The sequence below is a fragment of the Leguminivora glycinivorella genome, chromosome Z (assembly GCF_023078275.1).
Source record: "Leguminivora glycinivorella isolate SPB_JAAS2020 chromosome Z, LegGlyc_1.1, whole genome shotgun sequence".
In the NCBI taxonomy this organism is placed as follows: domain Eukaryota; kingdom Metazoa; phylum Arthropoda; class Insecta; order Lepidoptera; family Tortricidae; genus Leguminivora; species Leguminivora glycinivorella.
Genome location: NC_062998.1, coordinates 36,023,425 through 36,037,388, shown reverse-complemented (window position 1 = coordinate 36,037,388; position 13,964 = coordinate 36,023,425). Strand labels below are relative to the sequence as shown.

Sequence of the window (13,964 nt, the reverse complement as noted above, 5' to 3'; positions counted from 1 at the left end):
ATAAATAATATCCTGTCATCTAACGATTGTTCAATGTTTACTAATAAATTCCACTGACCCTGTCTCCTGTTTAGGGTTGACACTCAGTAGTTTATTTGTCTGAATATTTAAAAGAACATAAGTTGAAAATGGTTAAATATATTTACAATGTTTCTTAGGGAAAATACAGTTATAATGTGAACGACCTTTCTATCTGGTAAAAGTCCTTCTTCATGTTATACATAAGTACATACAAAGAATACAATTAACTTGCATAACTTGTTCTTGTACCCAGAGCATTGGATAGGAAGTTAATCAAGTCTAGAAAATAGTGACAATGCCCTAACCACCAAAATTTGAAAGGTAACAAACAAACAAATAACGTGTTAAATAACTGTGCTCATTACAAATGAACGATGAACAGGTTTGCCACTCCCCGCAGCGTCACAATACGATACTCCCCTGGGAAATCACGGGCGGGAGGGTCCACCGGTGAATTAGTGTACTACAATGTGAGCGATGTTGCAATTTACAGGTATACTCGTATGTGTCTTGATCACAGTATTCACAGTTGCAAATAAATGAAGCAAAAGCAACGGGGATTACATACTATACGTTCAGCGTCAGTGCCTATGAAAGAACAGGATTTGGCAGAATAATAACTAGCATTGTGACCAGAGTTGTGCCTGCTCGTTCACTGAAAAGATCGCTCCCAACTAGTACGATCTCCGAAGTGTACTAAGTTCGTTCTTTTAGGACATTTAGTACAGTAGTACACCGAGAGAGCGAGAGACAAATTGTGCATATGGCATACAGTAACGCTCGCTTTTACTTACTAGTCGAGTGCTAATCGGCCGTCTTCGCGCGTCCTCGGTCCGAGTCAGTCGGTTCCAGTTCGGTTGCGGTCGGATCACACGGATTGCTTTGCTGTCTTTGTCACTTCTCGGCTCTTCGCTCCTTTCGCTCCCATTCTGTTTCGCGTGTGTGAGTGTACTAAATGTACTAGATAGCAGAATCATTTGGGAGTAGTTCGGTCTAGTACAGTGCAGGGAATCGTGTCCTTTGTACTATTAGTACTAATTGTGACCAATTATGTATGATAGAGTAATTAACTAAAAACGCCAGGAGCATTTTTTGTTAACTTACACGGCTATCTTCTTTACAATGGCAAATATATGTACGTACAAAATATTAGTTTTAGTTTATGATTTTAAGTTTTAATTTTAGGTAGTTTTAATTTCATAGGTTTGATTTTGTAAGTAGGTTATGTTCAATGTCTTTAATGTATATTTCATAAAAATGTGATTAATTTATTTGAAAAAACCGGCCAAGTGCGAGTCGGACTCGCCCACCGAGGGTTCCGTACCTACAAAACTATTAGGTACTTTTACGTTACTCACATAAGTCTAAAGACTGGGCTAGGCTAGAAGTATAGGTTCTCTAATGAGCATAATTGTGTTTAGCGCCACCTCTCGACGAATTCGCGAACTAATTAGCACAGCTTGCGTGAGGTCTTTTATAATGTTAACCAAATTCAACATTTTTTATTTTATTTTAAAGTAGGTGTTTTATGTAACACCTTTATTCATAAACGTACACTAAAGTTATCCAGCCGATAAAGTTCGTTTATCCCTTTCTATCACACCAATACGTCGGAAAGGGACAACCGAACTTTATCGGCTTGATAACTTAGTGTACGTTTATGAATAACGGGGTGAGTATTACCGTACTGTAAAAATGTAATGTATAGTTGTATACGGATTAATGAATTTAATATAGATAGGTAATTATTGATATGTGGCAAAACGAAGGAAATTGTTTACACCTTCGCAATAAGTATCTAATGATATTTTTTTAATTTACCATGTTACTTCACGTACCTACTTAGGTACTTATTTTAAAAACTCTGAAAATGTCTATTGAGTTTCTGTCGCAGACCACCATGTGGCTTCTGCATATTCTGCGCTTTGATAGAGTTGCCATAGTAGGTATGTATATTGTATAATAGGCAATAAGAGGCAAAAAACATATTGTGCTAAAATATTTAAAATACCTACAGTCATTTCCGAAACGTGTGAATTCATGTCAATACTTTCTTTTATCAGTATTACACGGAGTAGGTAAACGTTTCGTGGCAGCGGCAGCGCACACTGCAGAGAGCGCACGTGGACACCGGCACGGCGCCACAGAATATATAATAGCACAAGTAAAGAAGGCCCACTGCTTTGATGTTTCCGAAATGCCGCCTTTTTAAATACCTACAACATTCTTACAAAGAAACGAGCCGTACGTGCGCGGCGTCCGGTGATAGGGTTACCAATGGATCCAAACGAATTAATACTCACATTAAATGTTATATTATTATATTCAAGTCTTGAGTACTTTCTAGGTATATACGCTGTATTTATATATTTTTGTTCAAGGTTCCAACATCACAAGCCTTATTGAACTTTTCCGTGGGACTTAATCAGTAGATCTGTATAAGAATATCTTTTGGTATTTATTTTATTCAATATGTCTATTTAAGTAAGTATTATTAGCCATTCCACCCGCGGACATCGCTTAAGAAACGTCGCGACGTAAAGTAACAATAGAAAGTGCGAACGTGCATTCCGTGAGAATGTGCGCCACCCCTGAGTAAGCCGCGAACTCGCGGCCACAGCTCGCGGCCGCCAGGATATACTTGTAGCGCGGCGATAGGATAGCGGAGTGAGCCGCCCCTGGCGGCGCCAGCGGACGCGTCTGTGTGCGTGAGCTAGGTATGCATACAACTACAACTGCTGTAGGTACCGCCCCCCCCTCAGCGCGTCCTCTGCGGCGCGGCGATAATCACCTAGCCCTAAGGCCCTGGTTTCTCTGGCCAGTCACACGCGCCCGGCGGCGTTTGGAATGTTTGGATGTGAGCCGCATGTGCCGCTGTACCACACGCTGTCGGTCGCGGGTGCGTGGGTTTTCTGACCCTTGGTCACCCGTCGTCGGCGACGGAACTCAGAAGCTCTGGTAGACTGATTTTTGAACTGTTGTGTTGTGCTCTGATCAAAATGAATGCAAAAATACTTACATTGTAATTCTTAGAGGAAGAAGATTATACGCGACTTAATCCGCTTCCATATAAATATTGATATTACCCAAAAAAGAGAAAGTCAAACGATATTTTTGTATGAAACCGGCAAAAAGAAAGTGAAATTTTTAACTTGGTACTCAAACACTTTCATTGTAGTAAAGAAAAATTTACATCATATATTCGATTAAGTATATCGAAAACAGATCACAGAAGTACAATTCATCCATTGAATTACTATGTACTAACATACTAGAAATTACACCCCAAACAAAGTCTGTGCTCCGGCCGGCAGCGCGCGGCGCATGCGTGGGGAGGTACCGTGTCATAGAGTAAGACTTGACCAATGACCACCTAGACGCGACACTCTTAGTGTAGACCTTTTTTTTATACTTTTTGTAAAATACTAACCCCTTATTCATAAACGCACACTAAAGTTATCAAGCCGATAAAGTTCGTTTGTCCCTTTTCGGCGTATTGGTGTGATAGAAAGGGACAAACGAACTTTATCGGCTTGATAACTTTAGTGAACGTTTATGAATAAGGGGGTAAGTAGTTTAATTTTAGCACTATCATACATTGTGCTATGTTTAAGTTCTACTAAGTGAAACAAAAATACATTATTGATTTTTTTCATATACCTACTTTAATTGCCCTTGAAGAAAATCATAGGTTATTATTGTATGAAAATATCGATTACAACTCGTGTTAGAACTGTGTAGTATTCATAAGTATAACGTGAAATAAATTTAACATTTCTCTTTTATATATTACAAACAGAATATAATCACAATTACTATACTTCATTACCTACATGTCAAGTCTGTGCGATTATGATGCGATTAATCTATGATTTCGTTCAACAAAATGGCAGCGATAGCTTCGCGTTTGAGGAGCGCGTCCCTTCATTGAAATAATTACTTAAATAAAGATCGATTAACATAGCGTGTATACTAACCGATGAAATGTGACACGTCAGTTTTATTCGATTTTCTCGTATGGCTTAAACAGCATCTTGTTGCGCAGGAAGGCATTTTTACATTTTATTTGTGTGCAGGCAGAAACATAAGTCCAATGGACTTATGTTTGTAGCGCAAACGTTTTGCTCGCAGTGTCCTCTCTAGTATTACCTCAATGAGTTCATCATTATCTTTAGTGAAGTCAGTCATTTTCCATATCAAGACGCCACCCGCCGTCCGTTGCTATTGTACAAAACGAATACAGACCGTCGCGTGCGGCGTGTGACCTTCGCCCGTCGAACCACCCGCCACCGGCGACGTTTCAAAGAAACAACCCTCAAACATTTCCGAACAAAACATTCGAACGTCGTCAGTCGCGGACCCGCGTAAAAAACCACAACACGTTCTATGAACATTGGTCAAGTGCGAGTCGGTTTTCGACTTTTCCATACAAAGAACTCATGAGCGCCTGAACGACTGTGATGGCAAAGTTAACTTTTCGCACTTACAAGACTTTACGTATATATCTCGGAAACGATAAGAGATAGAGCAAAATGGACTTCAGATTTGGGCTGTCGTTGCCACAAATTCTATGTTTTCGTCAACAGAGACCTTTTTTTGGACCGATTTGAACAAAATTTTGCTCAGTCCACTTACAAACGGTCTTAAGCGCCTCCTTTTTAGTAGGAACTTAAGTCATTTTGGCAAATGAAAAAAAAAATTGAACAATTTCTAAAAAGAAAAAGACAGAAATGAATTTCTTTCTACCTGTCCATCACGCTTACAAAATTTTAAGACGTTTAGTAACTGCTTGCAGCGTCAGTGAGTGAAAATCTTAATTTGAGTTTTTTTCTCGTAAGTCCGACTTACGCTTGACTGTAGATTTCTAATAGGTTTTCCTGTAATCTACAGGTAGAGGGCTATCTCGTGTATTTTTTTGAAAATTTTACGCTAAGTAGTTTCGGAGATAAGGGGGGGGGAATGGTCATTTTTTGTCTATTTTCTTAAATTACTCCTAAAGTACAAAAATTAAAAATTAAAAAAAAATATATTTCAAATGCTCATAAAATGCTCTTTCATTTGATATATAACACAATATAGTTTTAATAACTTTGATTTTTAATTTTCAAGTTTACCCCCCAAAAGTGACCCCTATCATTAAATTTCATTTAATTAAATTACATGTCCGTCTTTGGGCCACAGGTTTACATATGTGTACCAAATTTCAAGTAAATTGGTCCAGTAGTTTCGGAGAAATCGGCTGTAACAGAGGGACAGACAGACACACGAGTGATCCTATAAGGGTTCCGTTTTTCCTCTTTGAGGTACGGAACCCTAATAAACTAAATAAAGATTAAACCTGACCTGTTGCAGCGATTGCATAAAAATGCATCCGACATGAAATATCGGAATCTGAAGGTTCAATATTATGCAAATTGCATTCCCAATAAAACAAGGGCCTCGGCTGTTATTGAATCTGTGCGGGCAGCGCGCTCTCACGGGGGCCGGGCACAACGGCCGTGCATTTCGAATATCGCTCTTCGAAATCGTGTTTCGACCTAACGACCCTGCTTTATTTAACGTGCCTTGTGCCTAATTGCCGCGATAGCTCCTGTTACTTAACCACGTAGCACGAACGTTAATTTAAGTACGGTTTGTAATGATTAAATTCAAAAGTATGGCTTTGGATAAAAATAAGAACTTAGAATGAAATATATTTAGAGCTCTATAATACGTGACTACGTGAATCATGGGTGTATAATCTGTGCAGTGCATTGCATAATTGCATTAATGTGTGTGGATTTTAACACTCAAGGTGCATATTCACTTGGTTCCGAGTTGTTTGTTGACTTACTAAAGCCACATTTAAATGGTGTGCGAGCTGCATGCGATTTTAGATACATTACATAATTTATTATTGAAGTAAGATTCATTTTAGTAGACCGACCGAACGCCGCATTAAAAAGAAACTCACATGGGAGATCTTGTATCGGTCAGCACTAAGATAGTAACAGTACCTGATTCGTTTACGAACCGAGCTGAAAGATTTATAAAACTAATTGCTGAAAGTGCTACGGAAAGTTTTATAGGTGTTTTTATCACGTAACGCGACAGTCCGGCCGGCGTAGCACACTAGTGTGATACATCTTATCGCATCGGTGCGTAACATCCCTATCGCACTCACGCAGTGCGAAAAGGACGGTCTGCCAAGACTACACGGTGTAACATAAGAACCCCTACTAATATGTTGCTTACACATTCTTGACTAATGGCAACATGGCCATAAAAAAACCGTTTGTACTAAGAAATATCAAGAATTATTTTTTATAATAGTAATGACTCCGAATCTAGGCGACATACAGAAAATTGTAAATGACATTTTTGTTTTGAAATATGATCAGGATATATGTATTCAGTTTCCTCATATTACACTGTTTATAAATAGTATATTATAAGAAATAAAAACTCACATGGTGTATGATGTCAGTGGCGGCGTAGAAGCTCTCGTGTGGGTCGGGGCGTTTCATCATGTAGGGGCGCGGGAATTCTGGGTCTTCGCAGATTTCTGCGTGCAAACAAATCATGTATAAGTTAGCGTAGAAAAGCAACCCCTAGGGCATTAGGGCAATTTTTATTTATGTATTTCAAATCTGACATTGCGATATCTACTTTTATTTTTAATTGGTTTAATGACATGCATATTGCGAGTCAAGAGTATTGTACGCCAAATTATGGCAGATTGTGATGTTACAAAATACTAACCCTATCATCATTTATAACCACTCACATTCGAACAATAAATAAATTGAATTGAATTGAATTGGTGATTTCGCTTTTCCACATGGTGGTAAAACAGGCGGTTTAGCAAAACTTGCGTCACACCTCGCACAATCGCGATCAAATATATGAAAGAGGCGTGCTCCAACGCACACTGTCTAAGCTCGTGTAGGTGAACGCGTCCCATGCTTGTATGAGTGCGACATGACAGGTCGACCGGTCGCGTTTTTGACAGGCGGTAACTTTGAGGTAACCGAGAGCGGGTGGGCGGCACTTTTAGGCGGGAGCGGGAGTGGCCATACTGTACGATAGTACTCATTATTGTACTGTGCTTGCGTTCTCGCGAGCGAGTTCATACTTGAATTTGCTCTAGACGTATCGTAGAGGAATAAGTACTTAAGGGAAGAATTGTAACTCCATACATCAGTAAATGTGGGTTATTTGTATAGGCATAGTTAAGTGACATCGAGCGACAATCACGCATCAATCACGCGTCAAATAGCGTGAATTATCAGTACCACTACTCGATACTAGGTGGCAACTGTGTCACGTCTGCCAAGAAATTAATATTAGAACAGTTTACAACTTATATTACAAGCAGAAGGAATTGAAAACTATTGTAATATTAGCTAAAGATTGAGCATTAGACTTATCGTCCGATCGGATGTCGGACGACATCTATCTGACAAGTATATCGGATCGGAGTAAAACTGATTTTCGTTCGTCGCGAATTTTGACAAGTAGCAGTACTGATAATTTACGCTAGTTGACGCGTGATTGATGCGTGATTGACGTGAGATGTACATAATTATGGACTCGCGTCTAGGTAAATTTAAGATAATGTTTTTTTTTTAAATAGGTAACCTAGTAGTTTAGAAGGACGTGGTGGATCGAAATCCCGAGTGCTTGCATGTAACTTCGTCTCATATAGTTTGGCTAAGGTTGGTCTAACATGTATTAGCTTTAAGTTCACTCAGTAGACTAGAAACAACTTATGATTCTGATGATTGAGGTGAATCAATATCAGAGGTTACACATACGAGTATGTATGATTTATTAATAGCCCGGGTTCGTGTGTGTGTGTGATAAACCCGGGTGTATGTTTTATATGGTGGTGGGTTAATGTGTTAGTTTACTATACATACGGCGCTATTTATTTAGAACAGATACAGGTAGGTGTTCGAGTCAGATGGAGTACACAAAATAAATGTCTTTACAACCCAACGTGCAAAATTAGTACATTACGATGCGAGTGAGGTTTTAAATTATTACCGTAGATTCCCTTTTTTCACACTTTGTACTGAAAATAGTACATATTTTCTGTCCTCCGGCCTGAAAGCGGCAAATTTCAGGCCACTGCGCGAACCGAAGTTACCGCTTCCCGATTCCGTCGAATAGAAAAATACACATGATATGTTTGTTGACCTCGGCTCCGCCTCGGTCGACAATTGCATCTGAGTGAGATGCTTCATGCTTTAATGGGTTTAGAGGGTGGTCTGTGGATTACATACATCCATATATACATATATATAGGCATACCTATGTATGTAATCTACTAAGATACGAGTAGATGTATCTATTAGTATGAAAATAACAACGATTTATTTGGAACTAGCTTTTGCCCGCGGCTTCGTTCGCCTTAGAAAGAGACAAAAAGTAGCCTATGCTACTCTCCATCCCTTCAACTATCTACACTTAAAAAATCACGTCAATTCGTTGCTCCGTTTTGCCCTGAAAGACGGACAAACAAACAGACACACACTTTTCCATTTGTAATATTAGTATGGATGTTGATTTGACATGATTTCCGCAAGAAGTATATCTACAAATTCTGACTAGAAGAATTTATTTGCCTTTCATATACCGTAATTACGCTTTGTAGGCATTCCTCAACTTAATAATGTTTTATGATTATGATTGTCATTTACAAAAAAAACTCGCTGCGTATAACTTCGACTAGGTACGTACCTACCGTTAAATTAAATTTACCAGTCTGAAGGGTTCAAAATAACCATTCCAGATTCCAGCAGAACGCGAGCGGAGCGCGGTGTTATTATAAACGGTAAAGGTGGCTTATTTTTATTCTACGGCATTCTTATGCGAGCGAGCGGGGCAGATCCGTCTCATCCGATATTTGAACATGTTGGCTATTTCCTCTAACAATGTACCCGTTCGCCGGTGATAGCAGGCTAGCCCGTACCCGCCAGCCCCATTATCGTGCTCTGAGGGCGCATCATCTTTTCAATATGGCGCCTGAACAATGGCTGCCCTTCCGACCGGACGTCCGCCCGTCGTAACGAGCTCGCTCCTCTATCTTAGTTTTCTTTACAAGGGGCCCTAAAGTCTGCGCTTCTAGGTTTTACTTGCAGTGCACTACATAATTAATGAATTGTTATGTCTCAACTGAGATTATGTGACAACATTTTTTGAATAAGGGTAGAGTAGATTTTTCATTAAGGTACAGCGGGGCAAATCTCGACTGGGGGACAAATGTAACTGGTCAATTTTTTCCATGTTTTACTTCCATGTTTATCATAAACATAATTTATATTTAATAAAACATGTTTACAATGTTTGCATTATTAAATAGAATCTCCAACAGTTATATATGGTAGGCTTGTTCAGTGGATACATGTAGAACTCAACATTATAGTCTAATAGTGGAAAAAAGTTATCAGTTACAATTGCCCCCCAGTCGAGATTTGCCCCGCTGTTTGTGATATTTTAGAATAACAAGGCAGATTCATTAACATGAAAATGTATGATTCGGAGAAACCGTTATGAATAAATTCCAATGATATGATAAAATAAGACGCGGCAATAAAATAACGGTCTCGTTAGAAAGCTCATTAAGACATTTCGTTTCCATTAACAAACTCGCGTAGGTAAGAGGTCGGCGAGTAGCCGGGAAAAGTAACGATCTAGGGGCGAGTGCACTCGAGAAGCCACGAGTGCAGTCGAGGGCCGCGCGAGTGTCGCGGGCTAACTAGCGGCAGGGGCAAGTAGGCGCGCGCCGAACATGACCTGGGGCAAGGTACATCGAACGAAGATTTCTTTAGCCTTTATTGTTTCACTGAATAAACATTATGGGACAAACTCGCTTTGTTACCGGGCTAGCCATGTTTACTTGTAAAGGGTCCAGGTAGGTGTAATAAGCAGGGTAGTATGAAATTTATTTTCCGTTGTATTTACCTATTACCTAGTCGTACCACAGAATATATAATAGTACAAGTCGTACATACATATTTATAGTAAGTAGGTGTAAATATATAATAGGTCTGATGTAAATATATAATTTATTGGGTTTGCGCAGAAATAGTGTCGGTGTTATATCGGTTATGTGTTTGTATCATGGAGAAATCAAAAAAAGTTGTTTATCTGATTATATAATATAAAACATGTGTTCGTTTTTCTACAACATTTGTGTAAACTGATAATAGGCGAGGCGACAAAAAAAAACTAATTAGTCCGTCAGTTAGATTATCAAAGAATTTTAGACACGTATTTTTTTTAATTTTTTCTCGTAAACGAAGAATGACGACGGTACAGTGCGTTTAAGTTTCGCGTGACGTCACGCCTAGGTACAATTTTTATTTACGCCGTGTCTTGCGTGGGCGACGGTCGCGCGACCATCGCCCACGCAAGACACGGCGTTAGAAATGACGTCACAAGCCCCCACTCTGGAACTTTGATGCTATATATCTTTGTATTTTTTCATTAATTAGAAAAAGCGAAAAATATGTGTTCAGTATTTTTGGACGATCTAAATCGACGGAGTAAACAGAATGCAATTTTTTATGTAGTCGTCATCCCTATTGTTATCTAATTATCTTTCTTTTGTCACAAGATTGTTGAAATACCGACCTATATATTGTTATTCGTTGTATTTACCCGTATGGAAAAGTAAATCGCTCCAGTATGATAATTGGACCTTTAATACCGCTAGTAGGTACTACCCTTGTTTGTAATTAAAAATGTAGGGTCTTTCATTTTTAAGAGCCAATGTTTACTCTAAGGGTCAGCCCCCGCGCCGCGGCAGTTGATCTGGTTTGTTGATTAATCACGGAACAATCCAACTGTGACTTGCTTTATGAATTGTGGACAATGTAAACGGATGGACATAATAAGTAAATAACGACAATAAATGATAAGTTTGACCTATCTAAGAACCGTACAGGAAGGGCGCGATACACTAGGGGACAAAATATGGCTACGCGTGTCGCCAGCGACGTCGGCTGAAGTGGTGCGATGTTGCCGAACTTCGCTTCATGTCGCTAGTGAGCGTCATAGATTTGTGTGAAATCGTGTGAATCTCCCCTGAAACCTATCTAAAAGTGAAATTAGTCGATATAGCTTGAGTTTGTCGCTGACAGACGTAGTGGGACACTTGGCCCCTACTGTATCACTAGATCTGTATCTAATTTACAAATAAGTTTTCACCACACCAACTGGAAAAGGTTTACTTTGCTATTCGAAAACAGATAGCATAATTGCATTTTATCCACAAGAGTGCAAAGTAATTTCATACAAATTTTAACTTGACATCTTGAGCTGGCTGGTAGAATTTACCTCTAAATGATGATTTTGAATCATTAATATTGAATAAATTGATAGATTTAATTTAGTTTGATGTAGGAATTTGTTAGTATTGGTGTGGTGAAAAATTTTGTGTTCCACTAGGCGGCAAATTTTTTAACTTTCGTGCCTTGAAACCCTCTCAATGCTCAAAATTCCACTTTTTGAAATACTCGTTACGCTCGCGGTTCAATATTGGAATCTTTCACTTGTGCGTATCAATATTGGCACGTGCGATTAAACAACAACTTTGCCCCCTTGTAAAACAAATAACTATAGTTTTGTAGATCAATAAGAATAACATGCAAAAAGCAAACAACGTTCCACGCTAAACGTACCAATATCACATCATTTCCACCCTGTTTATGGTACTAGCTGGTAAGCACAGTTCCGAAACACAGCGAAACAGAGGTAGAAAATTTAATCAACGTTGTTGGTAAATAAACTCGGATGAAACTCACCGTTGTATTCGTTTTGATCATGGGCGTCGTGCTTGTCGCGCCGGCCGAGGGTCTCCCTCCATATATTGTAGGGCTCTCTATAATCCTCATCGACGACTGCAGGCCTGCGTACAAAAGAGAACAGGGATCGTGACCCGGCTAGTTTACGCCTCGATGAATGTATTACTAACTAATTGAATCGATATTTTTAAACCAATATCGACTAACGCATATTTAGTCATCGTTAATTATCTTAGGTTTAAGATCATTTATTCTCATAAGTATTTACAATTGACATTATAAAATTGTGACCTATTTAAGTGCTTGAGTGGAAGAGGTTGAGGTAAATATAACTGACCTTCCGCAAAACGGAACTTGACACCGGACCCGAATCGAATATGATAAGATAAAATACAAAACAATTTTATTTGATAAAATGTGAAATAAATAAAACCGGCCAAGAGCGTGTCGGGCCACGCTCAGTGTAGGGTTCCGTAGTTTTCCGTATTTTTCTCAAAAACTACTGAACCTATCAAGTTCAAAATAATTTTCCTAGAAAGTCTTTATAAAGTTCTACTTTTGTGATTTTTTTCATATTTTTTAAACATATGGTTCAAAAGTTAGAGGGGGGGGGGGGACGCACTTTTTTTTTCCTTTAGGAGCGATTATTTCCGAAAATATACATATTATCAAAAAACGATCTTAGCAAACCCTTATTCATTTTTAAATACCTATCCAACAATATATCACACGTTAGGGTTGGAATGAAAAAAAAAATCAGCCCCCTCTTTACATGTAGGGGGGGTACCCTAATAAAACATTTTTTCCATTTTTTGTTTTTGCACTTTGTCGGCGTGATTCATATACATATTGGTACCAAATTTCAGCTTTCTAGTGTTAACGGTTACTGAGATTATCCGCGGACGGACGGACGCACGGACGGACGGACGGACGGACGGACGACGGACGGACGGACGGACAGACAGACATGGCGAAACTATAAGGGTTCCTAGTTGACTACGGAACCCTAAAAAGACCGTTCAAACTTTGCATAGTGACTTCTGAGGTCATAATGAACAACTTTTATTATGATTGGCCCAATGCTGAAATCCCAAAAAGAAAATTAGCTGTTTCATACGTTTAGGGCCAGTTGCATCAACCAAATCACAAGGCTTTTAAAATATTGTTGACAAAGTTACTTACACTACAAGACTACGATGAATACTTAGTATGCGTAGTCGTTTTCCGTAATAAGAACAAACACTTTGGATCATTATTTAAAGTCTATGTTTTAAAGTTCCGAGTACCTAATTAGTAATTACAATAAATATATACAATCGTAGGTAATTAATGTAGATACGAGTGCCAATATTACAACCACAGGACATCTTCATTGTGGATCGTGGTTACAGAGATGCAATCCCCAGATTACAGGAATTAGGTATACAAACAATAATGCCACCCGTTTTAAGACCTGGTCAAAGTCAACTAACAACTGAGGACGCGAATTATGCACGGATTGTGACAAAAACGAGATGGGTAGTAGAGGCACGTAACGGTCATCTAAAAAATGTATTTAAATTCTTTGGCCATATGATTTCGACATACCATGTTCCGAATTTGAACACATTTCTTTTAATAACTGGAGCTATCATAAATAAATACTATGGACCTATTACAATGCCGGATTGTAATGGCCAGGTAGCCAATGCAATGCTCCGTCGCGTCGAAGACATTAATGTTGTACAGGCACGGATTGAAGCTGAAAATCTTAACCGGAGAAGAGCACGATGGATCCCACTAACTCCTGCACAAATACCGTTATTTCCACGGTTAGACCTGGCGTACTTGCACTCCATCACATTTGGTACATACCAAGTTAAACTATCTCCAGGATATATTCAAGATAGTACATTGCGTCATATGAACGACCTAGCAGCGGAAGACGAAGACGAACGAGTTTTCGAAATCGATGGAAACTTCAATGAGCCAGGATTTATAAAAATAAGGGCTACATCGCGCTTTCGAAACGCAGCATTTTATTATGTGTGGATTGCATTTGACCTAGAACACAATAACGTTGAAAATGAAGACCCAGTATTGGGCTATTATTGCACCTGTAAAAGTGGAGCAAGAACGATCGGTACATGCGGTCACGTAACAGCAATCTTG

At 39.0% G+C, this 13,964-nt stretch overlaps 1 protein-coding gene across 1 annotated transcript in view; it reads right to left on the bottom strand.

Moving 5' to 3' along the window:
* LOC125240961 (epithelial discoidin domain-containing receptor 1-like) overlaps positions 1–13,964 on the bottom strand; it is a 242,218-nt gene that overhangs the window by 77,829 nt on the left and 150,425 nt on the right. Inside the window, 2 exon segments of the mRNA XM_048149184.1 lie at positions 6,471–6,565; positions 11,814–11,917. Of these exon segments, the coding sequence (XP_048005141.1) occupies positions 6,471–6,565; positions 11,814–11,917 (199 nt within the window).